Raw genomic sequence first — 23,384 nt, forward strand, 5'->3', positions numbered from 1 at the left:
ACGCACTCAGTCTCATCGGAAGGTTCCTCAATTATTTTTGTCCTTCGACCCTAATCGGTTGGGACGTCCGGTTTCCAAGCGCACCTTGTCCAACTGGTTGGCTGCTTGTATTTCTTTTTGCTACGCTCAGGCTGGTCTCGCGCTGCATGGTCGGGTCACGGGACATAAAGTCCGAGCGATGGCAGCTTCTGTCGCTTTCCTTCGGTCTACTCCGGTGGAGGACATCTGCAAGGCTGCCATTTGGTCTTCGGTTCATACTTTCACCTCCCACTACTGTCTGGATACGTTGTCCAGAAGCGACGGCCGGTTTGGCCAGTCGGTTTGGCGTAATCTGTTTTCCTAAATTGCCATCCTCCCACCGACCCTTTTTTGGTTGGCTTGGAGGTCACCCACATGTGAGAATATGCTGCCTGCTTGTCCTGGGATAAAGCACAGTTACTTACCGTAACAGGTGTTATCCAGGGACAGCAGGCAGATATTCTCACAACCCGCCCTCCTCCCCGGGGATGGCTTCTTTGCTGGTTATGGAACTGAGGACCACGAGGTGGGGATGCGCCCTCTAGTGGGCAAGAAGGCATGCACATGCGTGGTGCAGCATAGCAAACTTGAAACTTCAATCAAGTTTGCTTGAAAAGCTGTCCGTGCTGGGGCTCCGTAGATGACGTCACCCACATGTGAGAATATCTGCCTGCTGTCCCTGGATAACACCTGTTACGGTAAGTAACTGTGCTTTCAGATGTTGGCCTCAACCATCTGTTAGCAGGTGCTATTTATTTAACCCCCTCCAACTTCCAAAATAAATGGACATCGGAAGAAACTGGAGCGGACTAATGGTCCCTAGGATGAATTTTCAGAGTTATGTGCTATTGAGGTGGTGTGCAACATACAAAGATTCTAGTTCTCTCCAGCATCAATATGGTTACTGAGACACTGGTATAGGGTAAAACGTCTTTGCTGTTCATTAATAGAATTGCAGAAATCCTGGGCTCCTGTAAAGTAATTTGTTGCCTGTGTCTAGGTGCTGAAGATAGCTAGCTGACCTCCAAAGAGGAGAAAGTGGGGGGAGCAGTGGGGATCAATAGCAGGAAAGTAAGGAAAAAGGAAGGGAAGTGAAGAAAGCTCACCAAACAGCTGTAAGACTCCATTTTTTTCTTGGCTGTTAACTTGATGACAGGCCAAAATTTATCCCTGCTTATTAAGTAGTAATGACTGGCCTGGGTTTAAGAATTAAGGGCATACATGCTTTGTAAGCTCTTGAGGAATACCATTACATGGAAAAGTCTGCAAGTTTGTATGATGGTAATATGGAATCTATACCCTCTGCCTCCATAGCAGTGTTTTTGACTTGGACATTGAATGCAGACAAGCCTGTCTTTCAAATACTGAGTAATAATAGACTGCAGAAAAGATGCAGGAGGGCCTTGTGCCCATATATTATCTTAAAATCACATTTCTGAAAAACTTTAAATGCTTAAATAATATTTTGAAGACGTATATTAGCTGGTTTTTCAAGTAGGATGGTCTCTGAGGAAGGTTGAAAGGCCAAGTTAGTAGTTCTAAAATCAAAACTGCAAAATCTTGGGGCAAAGGGAATTATTAGGAGTTTTCAGTATAAAATAATGGTCAGATACCAGGATTCTGTTCTGCATGGCCTCAGAAATTCAATTATTTCTTGGGGATCACCTCTCCCAAAAAAGTATTTCTTGTACATTGCAAATTTGCTTTCTTTTAGCTGATTTTGGATAGATGGTACAGGGGCCATAGTACTTGCAGTTCTCCAGGAAAAGATGTGCTTTAATATTTTCTGTCCACTTGGGTTATTCATGCAGATGGAACCTGACCTCATGTGGAACAAGTGTGGCCAGCTCGGAGTGCAGCGAGGAACTGTTTTCATCTGTTTCGGTAGGGGATCAGGACGATTGCTATTCTCTATTGGATGATCAGGAGTTCACATCTTTTGACCTGTTTCCAGAGGGTAGTGTCTGCAGTGATGTATCATCTTCTATCAGCACTTACTGGGACTGGTCAGATAGCGAATTTGAATGGCAGGTAAGCTTTTTCTTTTTCCTGCAGTGTGCTCAGTGAAATGCTATCAGTGGTCTTTAGGTCATGTGTGTGTTCCAGAAGTAAAGCAAGCTTGCAAAGGGTAGGGGTCCTCAAAAATGAAATGCATCTGTTTGAATTGTTAAACCTCACCAATCTGGCATGCACTGAGATATGGCCAAACAGATTTGTGCAAAAAAAGGGGGGGGGGTGATGTGGGTAATGACACTACAGCAGAGGGTTTCAACCCAGTCCTTGGAGCACATCCAACCAGTCAGGTTTTCAGGATATCCACAATGAATATGCATGAGAAACATTTGCACACAATGGAGGCAGAGTGTGCAGATCTCTCAGAGAATGACAGGGATAAATTTTTCCCCATTTTGGTGCTGTCATGTCCAATTCCTGTAAGCCTTGAACACTTAATATTTTTTTTTTTTTTCATTTTAAAGACTTTATTGAAAATAGAAATAGACATGAGCAGAAGTCTCCAGTCAACAGCCAATGTACAAACTACATAATATAGTACTACATTGATATAGTACCACATTGTTCCAATCCATATTCCCCCATCCCACCCCAAACAGAACCGGTCAATATTAACTACAGCCAGCAACAAGAGCAGAAGGAAAATTATAAACCTGTCTAGCTAGATCTCCATGTCTCTTACACCTTCCAAACCTTATGATAGGGGAGCATTGCCTGCCTCCTAGTAGCAGTTAATTTGTACATCCGTTGGACATAGTCAAGTCTATGGATCAGACACTGCTGATTAGGCATTTGAGGAGAGCGCCAGCATCACGCCAAAGCCAGATAGGCTACCGTAAACAAAAACCCCGCCAGATTTTTGCCTGAGGAGTAAATCTGGAATAGTAGCATTTAATAAGCAACATTGAGGCAGCACAGGGCAATGTTTACCTGTAATTTGGACAAGCATTTGACCCACCACTTACCAGTAATCTTTCACTTAAGAACAAACCCATCAGATATGCCAAAATCACCCCGCTGACCACAATTCCTCCAGCAAAGCCCTGAAGAATGGCCATAAATTTGGAGCAAGCGCTGTGGGGTCAAGTACCTGTAGTAATATAGCTTATACCTGTTTTCTGAACACTTCTGATTTTTAAGTGTGTGAGGATGGAGCTTGCAGGAATGGGGCAGGGAAGGGAAAATGAGTTCCTGTGGGGACGGGGAAAAATTTTTCCCCGTGTCATTCTCTAATATCTCATACATATTCATTGTGGATATCCTGAAAACCAGACTGAGTTGAGAACCCCTGTACTAGAGTGATGTACCCTGGAAGACCCTATCTACAATAGCAGCATTTCTGCAGCCATGCACATGAAAATGGCAGAGGACATGGGGTTTGGATCTTGACCCATTTTAATTGATTAAAAATTTCTATTTCTATTAATTTCTAAAGTACTGTCCTTAAGCCTGAAAGCTATCAAAGGAGTGTACATTGAGATAAAGTAGGTGTTTTTCTGTCATGGGAGAGCTTACAATCTGAGTTTGTACCTCAGGAAATGGGAGGTTAAGTGGCCTGCCTAAGATCACAAGGAGCCTCTGTGGAATTTGAACTGGGACTACTTCATTTGCTTTGTATTGTGGCACTTGCCTCTTCTGTTCACAGTTGATTGTGGGTAGGGGGTGTCTGGTTTATCTGCCAGTTCTTGTTGCCCCTTTTTTTGGACCTCTTATTCTTTTTAGGATTTGTTCTGATCCTTCTCATCTCAAGACTATTGCACAACTTCTGTGCTGGAAACAGAGTATGCTGTGCGGGTAGTCTGTAGGCATACAAGCTGCTGCTAACTGCAGAATTTGACAGGCAAAGCCATTCCAGCGGGCATGATTCCATTTATGCATACAAGCAGGGTAAATAGGATGGGGGGGCTAAGACTGGCATACTTCCAATGATCACCAAAACCTGTTTGAGCCCAGGAATTTCAGCCAGAAACACGTAGGAAACACTGTGTACTTACATTATGATATAAATGTCATGTACTGCATCAAAGGTTGGCCATTATATGCCATGTAGAGCTTGCATTAACCTGGAATCCAGACACAAAGCCAACTTTTTGTTGCAGTTGTTTTTCAGTGTACAGCTGTATTCAGCGAAAGGGCCTTGAGGCCATAGGATGCTTAGAAATTTTCTTTTGACTTTGTTAAAGAATTTGAAATGGACATGCTGGTGGTCTGTTCACAAACTTCCGGGCTGCTCTCTGACCTTTGCCTTGAAAGGGGGGCCTTGTCAAAATGATTGTCCATTTTTCTGTATAACTTTATTTTTTGCGGTGGGTGGGAGGAGATCCTTCAGGTGCCATGCTTCCAGTGGGATTTTAAAGGAGCAGAGCAAGCGGCCTCCTGTATTCCAGCAGCAGATTTCATTGTTGCATGGGAGAGCGGAACGATAATTTCAAAATGAGCTTCATAGTAGTTAAAGAGCCTAAGAAATTTGAGGCTTAATTTAGCATTGTGCTTGGGAACTCTCCTGTACTGTTTGGACAATGATGTACGATAGTACAAAAAATAAATTGTATAACATCGCAAGGTAGATAAGTTTCTGGTGTTTGATAGCTTCTAGTCTACTTGCTTCCCTCTTCCTTGGGCTTACATTAACGACTCTAGCTTTAATCCAGTACAGGTGAAAAGGAGTAGAATTTCAGCACAGCTAATTTTAGCTTTTGCTAGATGGAGTTGCTATAAGTTCTTCTATTAGGTTTCTGTAGCCAACTATTGGCTCAAAATAAACCTTGAGACTGAATGCAGGATGGTTCTTCCCACTTGGCATTTACTTAAATCTTGGTGCAGGGTGGATTTGATTTAACTCAAATCAATTTAAATCATGATTTAACTCACTAGTCAGAGAGACTTGATTTAAATCATGGTTTTCCACAGACTCATTCTTGCTGGCATAATCTTATTAATTTCAACCTGATGTTGTCAGAATAGGCCAGTTCTTGCTATACAGAGTTCCATCTAGCATCGTGTGGGGAATGTTAGCTTAGTTCCACCCATTCTTTTCAGAGCTGCTGCAGCAAAATGATTTCTTACGGAAGTATTTAGCAATTTCAACGGCATTATTCTTTATTTCTGGGATACTGAAGTCTTTGGCTGGGACAGTCCCACAAATGTTTTGACGCTGCGGCACATTAAACTCGGTGCCATGGCTGGAGGGCATCCGGAGGTTTGCGGATATCGATGTGATGATGACATTCATATGCGCAGAGGCTATTCAGCTGCGGTCCTTGTTTCTACGCCGGTAGGGGTTACTGACGGAGGAGAGGCGTGGGGAGTGGAGGAGGAGAGACATGGTTGGGGGGGGTGGCTCAAGAAAGTTTTCCAGTTTAAAAAACTTTCCTATTTATTTTCATAAAACATTTTTCTCTTAATGTTCCTGGAACCTTTAAATAGCGTTGGGTTTTGACTGAGGCGTTATTTGACCTAGACGTTTACATAGTTAAACCATCTCCCTCCGCAGTAATTTCCTACACTCTGATTGCTCCTACCTATGCTGGTTCCAATCCCCAAATGGCAGCTGCGACTTCCTGTGGCAGTCTCAGCGGGATCAGGTGCAACTTAGGACGCTTCTTTGCCAAAGAGGCAACTAGACTACCAAGGCGGGGAGGGGGTGGGCACTGGCTCCGGGGAATGGACTTGTAGGGGGCAGGGCCATGCATGGTTTTGGTTATGGCTATAACCAAAGGGCAAATTTTCAGCTGTGAATTTGGGTTTAGCCGGAATCAAACCCACCGGTGTCGGTCGACCTCTACTGGATAGTCCTGCACTTTGCTGAGGACCAATTAGGGAGAAACTTTAAAAGCCAGCTGTGCCCATAAAACAGAGATGCATGAATGGAAAAGGCTCATTATAAAATTCCTTGGCATACAAAGAGGTAGAAGTTGTTATTTCAGAGATCATATGAACAACTGGTTGAAATGGAATTGGAGAGTAGTTTCGACAAGCTCTCTTTAAAAAATTTTGTGTTTGTGCTTTTGTTTGTAAAAGTATGTTGTGTTTTTATTGTAAACAAAACCAAGGTTAGTGAAAACTAACAATAACACCAAAACACTCTTTCACCATACAATGTACTAGGTCCATTCATCAGTTCAGTGTGTATCCAAATCAAAGCATGAACAGGCTAATTCAAAACTCAAAAGGAGGGAAAAGCCTCAGAACCAGGTACTTACCAACCACAAAGTGGCTCAAGGTAAAACAGGTAACAATCTCATTGGCATTAAAAAAAAAAACCTTCTTTGTTTAGTGAAAAAAGCTCTGTGTTTGTCAGCATCTGTGAGACAAACTTGGTTCTTTTTGTTACATAGAGCATTTTGGACCCCAGTTAGATTACAAAAGTTGGATAGCTCTAAGTCTAATAGATTATATTTTTACTTCAAAGAATTTGACACATCAGATATCACAAGCTGCCATTGATCCAATCATTTTATCTGATCATGGTGGGGTCTGGATTAAAATTAAGATTATAGATCAGTATATAAATAGACCATACTGGAAGTTTGATAATACATTGCTTGTTGAAACAACCTTTATTGAAAATCTTCAAATAAAAATGAAAGATTTTTTTCAATTAAATGATAATAATGAAGTCTCTAAAGAAATATTATGGGATGCTTTTAAAGCATCAATGAGAGGTCAAATAATTTCATATTCGGCTTATCTTAAAAAACAGATCAAAAAAGAATTTATAAATTTAGAAAATGAGATTAAAAATTTAGAAAAAAAACTAACAGAAAAATGGGAATATTCTATTCAACAAGCATTAATGAAACTTAAAATAAAATATAATGAGATTTCATCTAAATTGATCAGGAAAGAATTATTTTCTCAACAAACATTGTATTATGGAAACTCAAATAAGGCAGGAAGAATATTGGCAAATTACCTTAAAGCAAAAAAAAGAAAAACAAAATTAATTGCAATAAAAGATGAAAATGGTGTAACATTTACAAATATTGATTCTATTTTTTTTTTTTTTTTTTTTAAGTTCGAAATGTTTATTGGTTTTTCATAACAAACAGTAAAATAACAGTACAAGCAGAGTCAGTGTATAAAACAAGTACAGTAAACAGTCTGCAGTAAAACAATTTTTAAAATTTTATAGATCCCTTTATTCTTCTAAGACTTATTCAAATAAAAAAAAAGAAGGTTTAGAATTTTTACAAATGTTAGAGGGTCCAAAGATTCCTGAACATATAAAACGAAGTATGGATGAACCAATATCACTAAAAGAATTAGAAACAGCTTTAAAATCCCTTAGAGTTGGATCCGCTCCAGGTGGTGATGGATATACGATAGAATTCTATAAAACATTTCAAAAATTTTTGTTACCCTATTTACTAAATCTTTATCAATACCAAATTAATAAAGGTTCAACAAATGGCACTATAGCAGAATCATTAACTATCATTTTACCAAAGCCAAATAAAGACCCCACTTTGGTTTCAAACTATAGGCCAATATCTTTAATAAATGTAGATGGTAAAATATTAGCAAAAATATTAGCTTTAAGATTGGCTAAAGCTCTCCCACATATTATAGGAATGCATCAAACAGGATTCGTAGCTCAAAGACATTCATCTCATAACACTAGATTGGCATTTCATATGTTATACCTATCAAAACAAATGAACGAACCTACTTTCGCTATATCTCTAGATGCAGAAAAGGCTTTTGATAGAGTAGAATGGACTTTTATGTCTCAAGCAATGGAATGGTTTGACATAGGTCCTGGATTCATACAAATGATACAAACATTATATAGCTCCCCTTCTGCTAGATTATATATTAATAATACGTTTTCAGAAAAATTTAATCTACAGAGAGGAGTTAGACAAGGTTGTCCCTTGTCTCCTTTATTGTTTGATATAGTTTTAGAACCCTTAATAATAGCAATTCAACAAGTGAAGGAGATACAGGGTATACCACATTCAGATAAAGAATACAAAATATCAGCTTATGCTGATGATTTATTATTATATTTAAGGAATCCAGAATCTACCATTCCACATTTACTTGACCTAATTGAAAAATTTGGAAAATTTTCTGGATATAAAATAAATTGGAACAAATCAGAAATACTTCCATTAAATGTACATTGTACAAAAGGATTATTTGATACATTCTCTTTTGTTTGGAAAGAGGAAGCAATTAAATATCTTGGAATTTGGATTACAAAAAATTTGAACGACACAATGAAAATTAATGAAAAATGTTTATTACAAAAAGTGACTGAGATGTGTGATCATTGGAATCCACTGCATTTATCTTGGTGGGGAAGAGTACAAACAGTTAAAATGATGATCTTGCCTGTAGTTTGTTACCAAATGGGTATGATACCAGTTTTCTTCCAAGATTCTTTTTATACAAAGTTAAATAGGATATTAACAAAATTTATTTGGCTCGGGAAAAACCCCAGAATTGCTTTAGTGACATTGCAAAAAACAATTGCGGAGGGAGGGGTAAATTTTCCCAATCTTTATAGGTATCATCAAGCCTATATTTTACGTCAAGGTATGTATTGGATCCTCCCAGAACCCACTGATAATATTCCAGACTGGTTCTGGCTAGAATGGAGACTCATATTTCCTTTACGTCTTAATCATGTAATTAGTATCAAAATGCCAGGGCTATACAAAGAACATAAAATACTTATGGATACATGGAAAACTTTAAGATATATAAGTAATCTAACTCCTATCCCAATTAATAAATCAACAATTCAAACGATTTGGCTAAACCCCAAGATCAAAATAGGCGGTTTCAAAATAATCTGGAAAGACTGGATGTTAACAGGTATTCGTACTTTAGATGATATAATAAAAAATGGTAAGTTGCTGGAGTTTTCACAATTGCAGCATAAATTTGATCTTAATAAAACACAATATTTTAGATGGATGCAATTGAAGCAATCCATTCAGGTAGGGTTCCCTGAATGGAAAAATCTTACCAATTATCACAGTTTGGAATTCCTGTGTTTCCAGATTAATTCAACAGGTCATGAAGCTGCACAGTGGTATAAATTAATATCCGGTTATATAAATAAAAAACCAAAAAATGGTCTTAGAGACATTTGGAGCATTGAGATAAAGCACCAAATTAGTGCATCTCAATGGCCACGACTTTGGTCTTGGAGGTTAAAATGTACGGTGTCAGCATCTATGAGACAAACTTGGTTTTTTCTTTTACATAGAGCTTTATGGACCCCTACACGTTTACATAGAATTGATAGCTCTAAATCTAATAGATGCTGGCACTGTCATATCGAAATTGGGACATTAGACCATCTTTTATTCTTTTGTCCATTCATATTAACATTCTGGAAATCAATTTGGCCCCAAATTAATAGGATGTTAGAAAATCCAGTAGCCCTGACATATGATACCATATTGTTTGGAACAACTATGAGAAAAAAAAGTCAAATATCATCAAGTAATAACAAACTTCTTTTTATTTTAACTGGAATAGCAATACAACAAATCACTTATAATTGGAAAAAACATGACAGATTAAATTATACATTCTGGTGGAATTCTGTATGCCACATATACAAAATGGAACTCACTATAGCAACACAAAAGGGATATATAAGTAAATTTCAAAAAATATGGAGACCATTAACTGAATACTGTAAAGAATGATTAATTTTCCCATGTTTAGAATTTGATAAGAAGGTAAGGGGGGAACTGTATTAAAACTTTATTCAGATATTGAGGTTCTGAAGGGAGGGGGGGAGGGGAAGGGATAGTATAATATTAACTAAAAATATATAAATTTAGATCTTTGAAATATTAATATGAATTAAAATATTAATTTTTATATAAAAAATTAATTCAAATATTAATAGATGAGATTATCAAGTATGTATATATATAAATTTTTATTGAGATTATGTAATTCACTTGATGTAACATTTGAAAATGAATAAAGATTTAAACACACTAAGTCTAATAGATGCTGGCATTGTAATCTGTAAGCAGGGACTTTGGATCATTTAATATTCTATTGTCCCTGTATCATGGCCTTTTGGAAATCAATTTGATCTCAATTTAATTGTTTACTAGAGAACCATGTAGCTCTATCATATGATACAATTTTATTTGGTACCTCAATGAGAATAAAAAGTCAAATATCATCAAGCAATAATAAGCTTTTATTGATAATGACAGGAGTCTCCATTCAACATATCACCAGGAATTGGAAAAATTACACTAGACTTAATTACACCTTCTGGTGGAATTTGTTGTGCCATTTATACAAAATGGAAAGAACAATTGCCATACAAAAAGAGAATTATAATAATTTTAAAAAGATATGGGGGCCATTGATAACTTATTGTAATGATTAGAAGCCATTTTACACTGAAAGTACATTTATAATTATGGGGAGGGGGGTGGTATATAGTTATATTAAAGGTTTAATCAATAATATGAATGTAATGTTTATATGATATTTTTGATTACAATATTTGAGGGAAGGGTGGGTGGTGGAGGGAATAAGTTTATATATTTAAGATAATAATAGAAGTTCAAGTGATGTGTACAAGTTCAAATGATGTAATATTGTGTACTTGATGTAAGATGAAAAATGAATAAAGAATTTTTTTTTTTTTTTTTAGAAAAAAGCTCTGTGTAATACAAGGTGAGATCAACAAGACTGAAATATAAATTACTTATCTTGTGCGGGGGATCAGCGCACCGATGATGGCCAGTGTTTCACAATCCATGTCACCTCAGGGTGTGGAAATCACAGATCAATCCTATAACAAGGATATAATAAGAAACGATCCTCTTAAATACAACTGTTAACTAAAACACCATGAAGACGTGAACCTCTTTATGGGAGCACGAACAACTGAGTCTTTCTGTGCCACAAGATGGCTGGCACAGCTGCTGGGTTGGGTTTAAAGACACTCAAGTGTGACGTAACATCCTGGAACTTGGACTCCAAATTTCAAAGTCAAAAATGAATGCTGGAAACCTCAAAATTGAGATTAAATGTTGACAATCGAAAAGGCTGGTAGGCAAAAAAAGCTGACAAACAAAAAAGCACTCAAAAAACCAATCACAAACTAGTCAGAAAAACTGCTTCCATTCTAATTTCACATTCAGACCTTTGGGCTCCTCACTGTTCTGGATGTGAATTCAAACTTGCGCTGGGCTAAACGTTTCTTACGGTCGTATAGGTCTTTGGGAATATGGTCGATGATACTACAATGTCAATCCTCGAACCTATGATTTTACTCCAGGCAATGTACTGTACTACCAATGGGGCTTGCAACTTGTGTGCTAAACAGCTCTGATGTTCTGTGCTCTGTGTTCTAAACTGACGTGTGGTTTGACCCACGTACATTCTCGGATACGGACAGGTGATCGTATATACCACAAAGAAGTGGGTACATGTTGTGTGCAGGGCTGTGGAGTCGGTAGATAAATGTTCCGACTCCGACTCCAGGTACCCGAAATTTCCTCCGACTCCGACTCCTCAGTTTTTTGTACTTCTGACTCCGACTCCAGGTACCCAAAATTTCCTCTGACTCCGACTCCTCGACTCCGACTCCACAGCCCTGGTTGCGTGCCTTAAAACATTACATTACATTAGAGATTTCTATTCCGCCATTACCTTGCAGTTCAAGGCGGATTACAAAAGAGTAATAGATGGAGGGTTACAATAGAAGATCTCTGGTTATGTTATAGAGAGGGTAAAAAGAGAGTCAAACAAATGTAAAAATATGTTGGTTCCATTCTGATGTCATCTCGCACATCAAACATTTGTGGCGTTTAAGATGGCTACCCATACAATCTTTTGCTATATCTTAAGGACTTAGAAGCTCTTTAAAGTTTTTCTGCCTAGTGAATGTGATCCTGAAGTGAAAATCTTGAAAGACTGGATGCATTTCCATTATGTTCCAGTGTCTTCATAATGTCCTTACCACAGTGTTGATTTTAGAATACTGTAAAATACAGGTAGCAACATTTTCCTCTGGAGATCTGACTCGAGGGAGTGGGTGGTGGTGGTGAATAGCAAATCCCCTTCTTTAGATGCTTTGCCCGTTGTAAGCACTTTAGTGTCTTTGAAGGGTTTCCCCTGTTTTGTAGATGTGAATAAAGGTGTTTGCTTTGTCTTTTCTACTCAAAGATATCGGAACATATTCTTCAGTACCTGAAAAATTGAGATACGAGTAAACTGCATTTTAGAGTCAAGGGATGGATACTTGAAAAATCAAAAAATGTGTTTCTATCGATAGATTTTCTAAACATTGTAGTTTCAAAAGTATCTACCCCTTTGGTTACCAATACATCTAGAAAGAAAATTTGATGTGGGTCACTTGAGATGCTGAATTGAATTTTAGGATGTCTTGAATTCAACCATTCATGAAACAGCTCCAAATGTTGATGAAACGTAACCAGATGGATGTGTGTTCAGCAAAAGAATTATTCCTAATCCATTTCTGCTCAAAATTTTGCATAAAGATATTTGCTAAGGAAGGTGCCATAGAGGCATCCATAGCTACTCCCAGAATCTGTTGAAAATATTTGTTTTTGTACCGAAAATAATTCTTTAGCATCGCCAGAACCATAATCTCAATCAAAAAATCTACAGGAATTCTTGTTGTATCTGCATATTTGGTTAAAAATCCGCTATAATAAAACCCTTAGCGCGCATGTGCAGTTGAAACTCCGTGCGGCTGTGATCCCTGATCCGTGGCTCTGTATTGCTGCATGCACAGTAGGAGCCTTCAGTGGTTTGCGATGCTTGCACCGGTTTCCCCAGCAAGTTCCTGCCCCGATCTCTGACGCATCTGACTTCTGACGACGCCTCCCTTCTCATCCCCAGAGCGGCAGCAGCCGCAGGGCATTTGCTAGGCCGGCCCACTTCGATAATGCGAGGCGGGCCAGCCTAGCAAAAGCTCCGAGGCTGCCCGGCCTAGCAGATGCTGGACAGTGAGCAGGTAAGGGAGAAGGGGTACTACTGGACAAGGGGAAGGTAAAAGGAACAGAGGAGAGATACTGCTGGACAGGGTGAGCAGGGAAGGGGTGCTGCTGGACATGGGGGAGGTAAAAGTAAGGGAGAAGGGAAGACAGATGGAGGGAGAGAGACAGAAAGAAAAAAAGACAGACAGGGGGCAGAGAGAAAGACAAATAAATGCCTAAGTTTACACATCTATTCTAGCACCCGTTAATGTAACGGGCTAAAAAACTAGTTCTTTAATAATGGAAATTGCTTCCAGCTGAGGAATCGCTGTGTATAATGCTTTGACATCCAAAGTTACAAGGTGCATCACCTCACAGATGTTAGTAAGATCCACTAGTTTTGACAAAAAATGTGAAGTCACGCAAATAGGAGAAACCACTTATCACAATCGGTCTCAGGAAGATGTCAGAGAACCCTTACTGATGTCAGAACCCCTACTGAAAACAATGGGATGTCCAGGGAACTGATCATGTCCTTATGAATCTCTTTGGTAAAATGTAGAAAACCGACACTCTTGGCGTTTCTACATTTTAAATATTCAAATTCATGCCTAGTCAAAAAAACCCTTATCTCACCCAGCTGACATCAACTTTCAGATAGTCTCAGCTAATGCTGGAGTGGGATCCTGATCCAGTTCCAAATAATCAGTAGGGACCATCAGAAACTTCATGACTTCTTCATATTTCAACATGTCCATGACCACCACCGCCCCACCTTTGTCAGCCTTAGAAATACACAAAAGACTGATTTGTTCAAAGATATTTTAAAGCTTTTTTTGCCTACCAGCTTTTTAAATTGTCAACATTTAATCTCAATTTAGAGGTTTCCAGCATTAATTTTTGGCTTTGAAATTTGGAGTGCCAAATTCCGGGATGTTACATCACACTTGAGTGCCTTTAAACACAACCCAACAGCTGTGGTGACCATCTTATGGTGCAGGAAGACGCGGTTGTTCGTGTTCCCATAAAGGTCATCGCGGTGTTTAGCTAACAGTTGATTTTAAGTTAACATTTACTTCCAAGAGGATCGTTTCTTATTTTATCCTTGTTATAGGATTGAGCTGTGATTTCCACACCCTGAGGTGGCATGGATTGTGAAACGCTGGCCATCATTAGTGCGCTGATCCCCTGCAAAAGATAAGTAATTTATATTTTGATCTTGTTGATCCCACCTTGCATTGCACAGAGCTTTTTTCACTAAACAAAGGAGGTTTTTTTTATGCCAATGAGGTTGTTATCTGTCTTACATTGAGCCACTTTGTGGTAAGTACCTGGTTCTGAGGTTTTTCCCCTCCTTTTGAGTTTTGAATTAGCCTGTTCATGTTTTGATTTGAATACACACTGAAGTGAAGATTGAACCTACCACATTGTATGATGAAAGAGTGTTTTGGTGTTTTTATTGTAACCCATCTAGAGCTTTGATATTTTTAAATCAATACAATAAAGTATGCATGTAATGCCATGTGTCATTTGCTGACTGATGCATGGATTTATGTGCCTACTTCAAGATTCATAATATTTTTTGGTTTTCAAATGTTCCTTAAATTTTGTTTAAATTTTTGTTTATAAATAGGTGTAAATAATGTGCATGTAATGATTGCTGCAATTGCCGGGTCTCACTGTGCCCCAAAACAACTGCAACAACCATGATGCTAGCTGCAGAAGCCTAAGAGAACATATGTGTATGTAGTTTCAAAGAAAAAGTCTGGTTTGATCTCACCTGTTCCTCCCCTTTACCCACACTCATACAAGTTACCCAGCAGCGATATCGCCAGTGGCAGTGATGTGCTCTCCGATGTCATCCCAAGCATTCCCAGCTCCCCTTGCCTACTGTCAAAGAAGAAAAGCAAGCACCGGAACCTGGATGAGCTCCCATGGAGTGCCATGACCAATGATGAACAGGTAATGAGAGCTTCTTGAGAACACAGTAGATTGTAATACCGGTCAATTTTTATTTTATAATATAAACCTTATGGGAGTGGCCAGGAGCTCAGTTCCACATATTTTTCTGTATTTGGCCGGCAAGGAGTCCTAATAAGTGAGGGTTAGCCTGAGCCTTTTGAAACTGAAGCTCAGGATATCCTTGGTTCTGGATAAGCCTATTTGGTTTCCTCCTGGACCCAGAATTTTTTTCATCCTGCCATAATTTGGAGGTTTTTGACAATCATAGCAACCTCAGGAACATAAAGGCAGCCAGACCTGAAGAGGGTGATCTGTCTATCCTTTTTCAGAGTTTGGATCTCTTGTGGCAGCTTCTCACTGAAAGGTGCAGGGTAGGAGAGGTTGGTAAAGGGAACATTTTTGTTCTCTTTGGAGGCAGGATTAACTAAGTAAACTGGCACAGATCCTTTAGTGATATACGTAAGGTGAGCGTGAAAGTTGGCAGTAACAAATCTGAGAGTTCAATTAAGGAATTTCTGAGCAGTCCTCAGCAGTAATGGAGTGTCATATGCAGTCCATAGAGTGTTACTAGTTTATATGTGATTTGTGTGAATGGAAATGAATGTAAAAGAGCAATTTCTTTGGGACCGTGATCATTAGTGTGAGGAGCTTTACTTCTAACATGAAGGTTTCTGAGCCGTGTCTGTGCCACTGCAGAGAGTGAATTGATTGTCACTGAATTCTTTTGTTTTTAGGTTGAATATATTGAATACTTGAGTCGGAAAGTGAGTACAGAGATGGGGCTCCGAGAACAGCTTGACATCATTAAAATCATTGATCCCACTGCTCAGATCTCTCCAACTGACAGCGAGTTTATCATCGAACTGAATTGTCTGACAGACGAAAAATTAAAACAGGTGGGTTAAAAAGTGGCTGCTTTCTTGTCCAGGATTATAGAACTTCTTTGCTCTGTGTATGTCATGTGCCTTTCTGTATTTTTGTCTTTAATGAGGACAAGTTAGGCCTTGAGCCCGAGCCCTATCTTTTCTCCTCTTCCTCTTCAAACTTCCCACATTCTGTTCTTTTCATGGTGAATCTGGAAGCATGGAGAGTTCAGTTAGACTCAGAAGAGGCCCACAGTTGCCCCTATACTGCTGCTTTTAGGGGCCCTTTTACTAAAGCTTAGCATGCACTAAGTGCCACAGGGTATAAAATAGGTCACATTGCATTTAATGTTTTCTAATATTCTTTAACACGTGCTAAGCAAGAGCCCCTTGCTAGCTAAACAGGCCATGGCCTCCATCTGGCATTGTGCCTGTTGACTTGCCCTCTCTCACTTTGGACCCAGGGATTCAAGTCCATAAATTTAGTAATGTCCATTGCCCCTCAGCCTGGAAGCTGTATATATTTGGAGTTAAGGGTAGTCTTATCTGTAATGCCGTGTTTCTTCTGTTCTGCAGTGTATGGTCAGATACAGTAGGTATTTTTCTGTTCTGGAGGGCTCTGTCTGTTTTGTACCTCAGGCAATGGAGGATTAAATAATTTACCCAAGAACTCAAGGAGCTGCAATGATTATTTGAGCCAAGGTCTTCTAATTCTCAGTCTGCTTCTCTAACCTTTAGGCTACTCCTCCACTCCAGTAATTTTTTTTATTTTTCTGGCAATTCCTTGTATTTTTAAGAACATTGGCGACTGACCTAGCATAGCGCGATTGAGTTGAGCACCCTGTCCCTGACAGTAGCCAGTTCATATCGCTTTGACTATATCTTTCCATCATATACTGCGTTGAGCAGGTTCACCTTTGGAAAGTAGTTTATAAGAATTTCTATATAAAATTGGTCTATAGGGTTATTGCTCCTTCTCACTCTTTGAGGTGGAGATTAAACTTCTGCCCTCTTTCCCATGAGGTGGGACAGGAAAGGCCTTGGTTTCCTCCTTTTAAGTTTTAATAAAGTCCATTGTTTGCAGGTTATGACTCAGTTCAGTGACCTAAGACACCACAAATTTCCTTCAGTCAGGGTTTAAAGACAATCTAGTATGCCTCTGTGGAGTAAGAAAACTTTCCCTTCATTTGTAGATTGAAAAGCTGCTAAATGTCCCTACAGAAAGTTGCCACAGAATTTACAAACAAATACTTCCCAGCAGTGTCTTGACTCCTGGTCTTGCCTGGGTAAGACCTAGACATGCTCATTCTGGTGGTATTCCAGAACCCATTTTTCTTTTTTTTTTAATCTGCTTCTCGATTTTCCTCTGATTACTTTTAACTTAACAGACTAGATTCCCACTGACATCGTCCAGCATGCTGAGCTGTTAGTGGGAGGTATCTGCTATCTGGATAATGTTTATTGCAAGTTGGTGGTTTGCTTCATTTTTCTACTGTTCATATATGCATTTTCAATTAACTTTTCACCCTCCCCCCCTCCCCCCCGTTTTGTAAAATTGAAGCCAGCTGCACAACAGTTCAGTAATTTGTTAAGGTCCACCTCAAATTCTAATAGTAGATTCCTTGCTTTATCTAAGAGGGTGATTTTCTGTGTAAATGAGCCCTTTTTTTGTTGGAGGAGAGGAGAAAGATTTTGTCATTTGTAACATGAACTACCTCATTCAAGAACTTGCTGCCGAAGCCGTAGGCATACTTTGGAGTCCTTGCTGTATTTCTTTCCAATCTGTGACTGACATTTCTGAAAGTACCATTGAGTGATGAGATGGCTTTAGATAAGTGGAAAACAGATGTTATCATCATGCTGGTAATTTTTTTTTTTTCTAATGTTGTCATAGAATTATTTTTGTTTGGGATAGTGACTGAGTTAATACTAAGCACCAAGACAGATTGACAAAACATTTGTGTTTCTTCTGATAGAACAGTTTTCTGGCAAAAGAGGATTTTTTTTTCTCTACTAAATGCACAGTATGACATTTTCATAATGCAACTGCAGCTTTTTCTTTGTTTTTCTGACTTGTTTTTTTTTCCCCCCCTTACTTTCTCAAAGGTGAGAAATTACATCAAGGAGCATGGCCCACGTCCACGGCCTGCTCGAGAGAGCTGGAAAAGAAGTGGCTACAGTTGCGCGAGTACCAGCGGCGTGAGTGGTGCTAGCAGCAGTGCCAGCATGGTCAGCACGGCAAGCAGCAGTGGTTCCAGTGCTGGCAACTCTGCCTCCAACTCGAGCACTAACATGAGTCGAGCACACAGTGACAGCAATTTGTCGGCTAGCGCTGCAGAGAGGATCCGGGACTCGAAGGTAAAGACAGCCACCTCCAGCTCACTCCGTGGGGAACACTGGGATTGATCATTAGAGCAGGGCACTATTTTTGCCCTGGTCTATGTGTTACATGTAGCCTTTTGATTTATTTTTGGCATGCTTTTCGTTCTTTCCTGTGAGATAGATGGTTATACACAAAAGTCACAGCCTATACCTCAGAAAAGAAGAAAAAATGTAGATAGCTCAGGTTATAAGATAAATGTGTTAAACAGCTCCAACATGGAATCATCAGTAAAGACCAATTGAATTTCAATTACAACTTTGGTGCTGAAACAGGCCCGAAATCCAGGTTTGGTCATGCTTTGATTTCAGCTGAAAATTCCGGTTAACTTTCAGATGGAAAACAAAACACTTCCTGAGACCACAACACACCAGCTCTTCCTGGGCCTACCTTTAGAAGCCCCAGTGGTCTAGTGGCCTCATTGGGACAGGATCCGGAGTAACTCCTGCCCATTCTGGTTTTAATCTCAAAATAGCAGCAAAACGCATAGCTGGCAGCAGTGACTCGGGGTTGCTCCTGCCACAAAGAGGCCTCTAGATCACCAGGACTTCTAAAGTTGGCCTAGCGGAAGGCCTTTGGGTGGTGGGAGGGTAGAGTTTGTGGGCATCCTTGAGGGGTAAATGGGGATGAGGGTGATATTTTTGGTTTGTTGCCCTCTAATCATCAAATAATTCTACATCTTGGTGTAATTCTGGCAAGGTGAGGCAATTAAAGATCATTATCAGCTGATGTTTTGCTTTGTGTAATAACTGAGATTAGTGATGTTAGGCAATTGTAAATTCTCAGGCCCCTATTCTCAAAGCTTTGACAACATGTTAATAAATACCGTGTTGTGAGCGATTTAATTAGTTAATTTGAGTGATGTTCAGCACAAATAGCATGCAAATCATATGCATGTGGTTTGTGCAGAGTAGTTTGGTAAAAGGGAGGAGAAACTATTCCTGGCACCTGCTCAGAAGAGCTAATTGATACGCACAGCTCTTCTGAGCAGGCCCAGTAGTTTCGAGACTCCTCTGTTCCTTGCCCACTGCCAAAAACCTCCTCTTCCTTGTTCTCAATCAGCTGAGTTGGCAGTGGGGGAGACTATGATCAGCTGAGCCAGAGCCACAATCAGCTGATCATGGGCAGGGGAGAAGAGGTTTGGGACTTGAATATGGGCGCAGCTGTTTGTGCATGTGTGACACACATAGATGTGGTCCTAATAAATTAGTATATAGGCTTATAGATGGAAAATATTTATAGAAGAATGCGTACTGTTGCAACCTATGGGGTGGGATGCACTATAGCCCTCCCCACAATATCTTCTATATTACAACTGTTTATTAACAAAAGTCTTCAGGCCCAGCATCTGGTGGCACCTCTGAGGGCCTGAAGACTTTTGTTAATAAACAGTTGTAATATAGAAGATATTGTGGGGAGGGCTATAGTGCATCCCACCCCTTAGGTTGCAACACATAGATGTGGGGCATACATGCACACACAAACAGCTAACGGCAGCTCTGAAACAAAGAAATCAGATCATGTTACACCTATATTAGTTAATTTGTATTGCTTGCCTATTACAGGATGAATCACTTTTTAAAATTTTATGTTTGGTGTTTAAAACTTTGAAATGGAATATCCCACATAAATTGAGTAAATATGCTCCAACACATGTTCTGCGTTCATCTCAGAAATAAATTGCTTCAGTTACCATCATTGGATAACGTGAGATTGACTGACTAGAACACGGAAAAGAGCATTCTGTTATGCTTGCCCTAATTTGTAAAATAAGCTGCCAATTGAATTGCAGTTGATGGCAAGTTACTTGGCTTTTCGCAAGCTTTTGAAAATGTGTTTTTTTTTTTTTTTTTTACTGAAAACTTTTCTATTGTGGAATGAACTCTATAACATGGATAGTAAGGAGAGTCAGAATGCTATGGGTAACCGCTATTTATTGAGGTCTTTTACTGTATATACTTTAATATAAGCTGAGATTTTTGAGCCAAAAGCCCAAAAATGGGGGTCTTGGCTTATATTTGGGTTAGCGTCCATCTGCCCTCCCCCCTCCTGGACCTGTTGCAGGCTTCTGCCAGGCCTGCCGTAAGACGTAGTGGGCCAGGACAGAAGGGATCCCTCCTGCCTCCTGTCCCGGCTGACTCTGACAATTTTTACCTCCCTCCCGTCTCCCCCATGTACCCTTCAATTCTCTGGTGGTCCAGTGGTGAACCAAGCAGAAGCGATCTTCCGGTGCTCTTGCTTGGCACAGAGCCGCTAGTTGAATGAGTGCCAAGAGTTCTTGCCCTTCTTCCTAAACCAGTACTGCTGTGAACAATGTAACTGATGGACATGTTCTAAATCTTTTATAACCCGCTTAGATTCCTTGCAGAAAATTGCAATATATAAGATACTGTATTGTATACAGTAGTGGTTTTCATTAATTTTTAAGCTGAGGCCACTTTGGATTCTAATGATCTGGAAGAGAACCACCAGATACCTTCCCATGTAGCACCCCAACACTGCTGACAGCAATTTGTGTCAGTGACATCCATTCTCACCAGCCCACCTCCAAACTTCATTGGGGGGTAGTCTTAAGGTTGTAAGAATTTCCAAATACATTCTCTTTTTGTATATTGAGAAATGCCTTGTCCTTCAAGCATATGACTCGTTCCCCATCCATTTTCCTTTTTCTGTACTGAGCTTGAGTATAGAGGCAGAGTAATGGGAAAAAACTTGAGAGAGACAGTGGGGATCATCCGAGAAGTCTCTGGGGGCTGCACATTGAAGAACATCAATTATACAGCTTCAGAAGTTGTGTTGGTGTGGGGGTGGAGAGCTGGGTTGAGTTGATGGTATCTTATTCCTTCTACAGCAGTAGTAGTGTGGAATCTGCTAAACTGATGGAGCTATTTTGCTGTCTTTGTTTTGACAGAAGCGTTCCAAGCAGCGGAAGCTACAGCAAAAAGCCATGCGAAAGAGACAGCTGAAGGAGCAGAGACAGGCACGTAAGGAGAGATTGAGCGGCTTGTTCCTAAACGAAGAAGTGCTGTCCTTGAAAGTGACGGAGGAGGACCCTGAAGGGGGTGACGTGGACGTGTTGATGTGACGGGGTGAATTCAGCAGCGTTCTTGCTAAGCCTTACTCTCGGTTATGACTGTCATTTAAGAGATACATACCATGTTGAACAATTTTGACATTTATTGCATTTGCCTTTTGCCTCTGTCTAATTGTTCCAGTTTTTCTGGCCTGGGCAGTATCTGCTGCTACTACTGCCTGCCCAGGTTGCTTAGAAGGCCTTCATCTTCTCCAGTGCACACAGTTAGCAAACCTAGTTGACAGTAGGATTCATCCTTCCTGCACTGAGCAGACCTGGGATTGCACTTTATCGTAGAGTGGCCTGAGCCACAGAGCCAGCTGGTATGCTGTACCATTTTCTTTCTATTTCTTTACCCCCAACACCAAAATCATCTTTGTAATGACATTTTAAAAAGAAAATTCTGGATGTAATTATCTATCAGTAACTACCCCTTCCCCTTTTTGAACCATGACCTTATGTTGGGTTAGGGTCATTAGCAATAAGACAATAAATTCTTCTGTCCTGTTTTGGCTGCACGTTAGAGAAGCTTCTTCCCTTGCTGAAATGCAACCCTTCGATACAAAGATACGGAGTCTTATTTGTGAATTATGATGTCTACATCTTGGTGCTCAGTTCCTGGTGGCACTTCTGAAGTTGCCAGGTAAATTTCATCACTGAGCCTATGCAGAGGTTTCTGTAGGAGGATGGAGCTGAGCTGGAGAGGGCATTCATGACTTCTATCACCAAATTTTTTTTAGGTATGAGTATATGACAGTTTAGAGAGGTTATGTGCCAGTGCTCATCTTCATCACCTCTTCAGTCTGAGCCAGCTAGATTGAAGTTACTTTGTAATTAACTTTATTTATTTTTGCTCTGGGCTTAAATCTCTCAGTGATGTAGGGCAACAATTCTTGGATGGCTGTTTAAAGACATAGGCAGAAAAAAAAAAAGTTTGCATGCTCCTGAATTGAAAAAAATCTATATCTAAGATCGTGTAACTAGCCCACACCAAATTAAGGTTCTTCTGTTGGCACCAGTATGTCCCTGAAACAGTTGGTCCAGTAGAAATGTTTCTAAAAATGAAAGGGAAACCTTTTCTGGTTGTAAGTCTGAAATGAGGGTGTGAAAGCCTGACCATGTTTTTCACCTTATTTTTGAGTTATACATTGATAATGCCATTTCTTTATCAGTTTTGATGTGAAACAATGTCCCTATATTGCCAGTTATTTAAAGGCCACATCCCCACTTCTGTATAGCCAGAGCGGTGGAAGATCACATAGTAACACCTGGCAGACTGTCTGAGGCTACAACTGCCTTATGATTTGCCCTTAGAAGACCTGCTGCTGCTCAGTGTTGGCCCTCTTTGGAGGCAGCCTTAGCATGTTAGGAAACTGCCTGATGAGAACTGCCGTCATCCAAAAAAAGTCTTACCTATCCTTGTGGTGGATTTATTTTAATGGGGGCTTCCAGATGCTTGTAACATTGCTAAGCTGAGGAAAAAAAACCAACCACCTTCTATACCAAAAAATAGAATGTCATTTTATTATTATTATTATTATTATTATTATGTTCTTATATCCCGCCATACCCAAAGAGTTCTAGGCGGTTTACATCCATTACATTAGGATCCGGTCTGAACCCGGATTTACAAAAATTTTGTCGGAATTGCAGGTAGCGTGGAAGGAAGCAAAGTAGTTTTAGCACAGGTTTATCGTAGTTGGGTGAGAAGATAAAATGGAGGGTGTGGGAAACCAGCGGAGGGGGGGGGAGAGGGATGTGGGGGTGGGGGGGTTGGAGTGTATAGAATAAAGCACTAGCCTACTCCTCCCCACGTCGACAATTAAGCATCTGGATTCCTTTATGAAACCAAAACCTACACGTTAATCCCATTCTCAGATCAGGTCTTTGTAGAAGTCCTGAGAACCAGAGAGGGGTTTTGCGGCTCCTGCGTAGTGACCCTGGCAGGTGTTTTCTCTCATACATACAAAGATAAGTAGTGTGGAAATGGTCAGTTTTCAGCAGGTCCAGCTAATTGCTTATTACTAATGTGTCCTAGTTGGTAGAAGTTTTAACTATTGATTGCGGGTTAGGAGGCTTCTTCCTGTTCCTTAAATTCCAAATATAGTAACGTAGAAATGGGTACATGGTGC

At 39.9% G+C, this 23,384-nt stretch overlaps 1 protein-coding gene across 1 annotated transcript in view; it reads left to right on the forward strand.

The window, feature by feature from the left end:
* The window catches only part of FAM199X (family with sequence similarity 199, X-linked), a 35,374-nt gene extending 13,157 nt beyond the window's left edge, over window positions 1-22,217 (forward strand). Inside the window, exons 2-6 of the mRNA XM_033946003.1 lie at window positions 1,830-2,049; window positions 14,787-14,936; window positions 15,671-15,832; window positions 17,906-18,157; window positions 21,091-22,217. Coding sequence (XP_033801894.1) covers window positions 1,830-2,049; window positions 14,787-14,936; window positions 15,671-15,832; window positions 17,906-18,157; window positions 21,091-21,264 — 958 coding nt within the window. The 3' untranslated portion in view covers window positions 21,265-22,217. The remainder of the gene's footprint in view (window positions 1-1,829; window positions 2,050-14,786; window positions 14,937-15,670; window positions 15,833-17,905; window positions 18,158-21,090) is intronic.
* Window positions 22,218-23,384: the final 1,167 nt, after the last annotated feature.

This window comes from Geotrypetes seraphini, chromosome 5, assembly GCF_902459505.1.
Source record: "Geotrypetes seraphini chromosome 5, aGeoSer1.1, whole genome shotgun sequence".
Taxonomy (NCBI): Eukaryota; Metazoa; Chordata; class Amphibia; order Gymnophiona; family Dermophiidae; genus Geotrypetes; species Geotrypetes seraphini.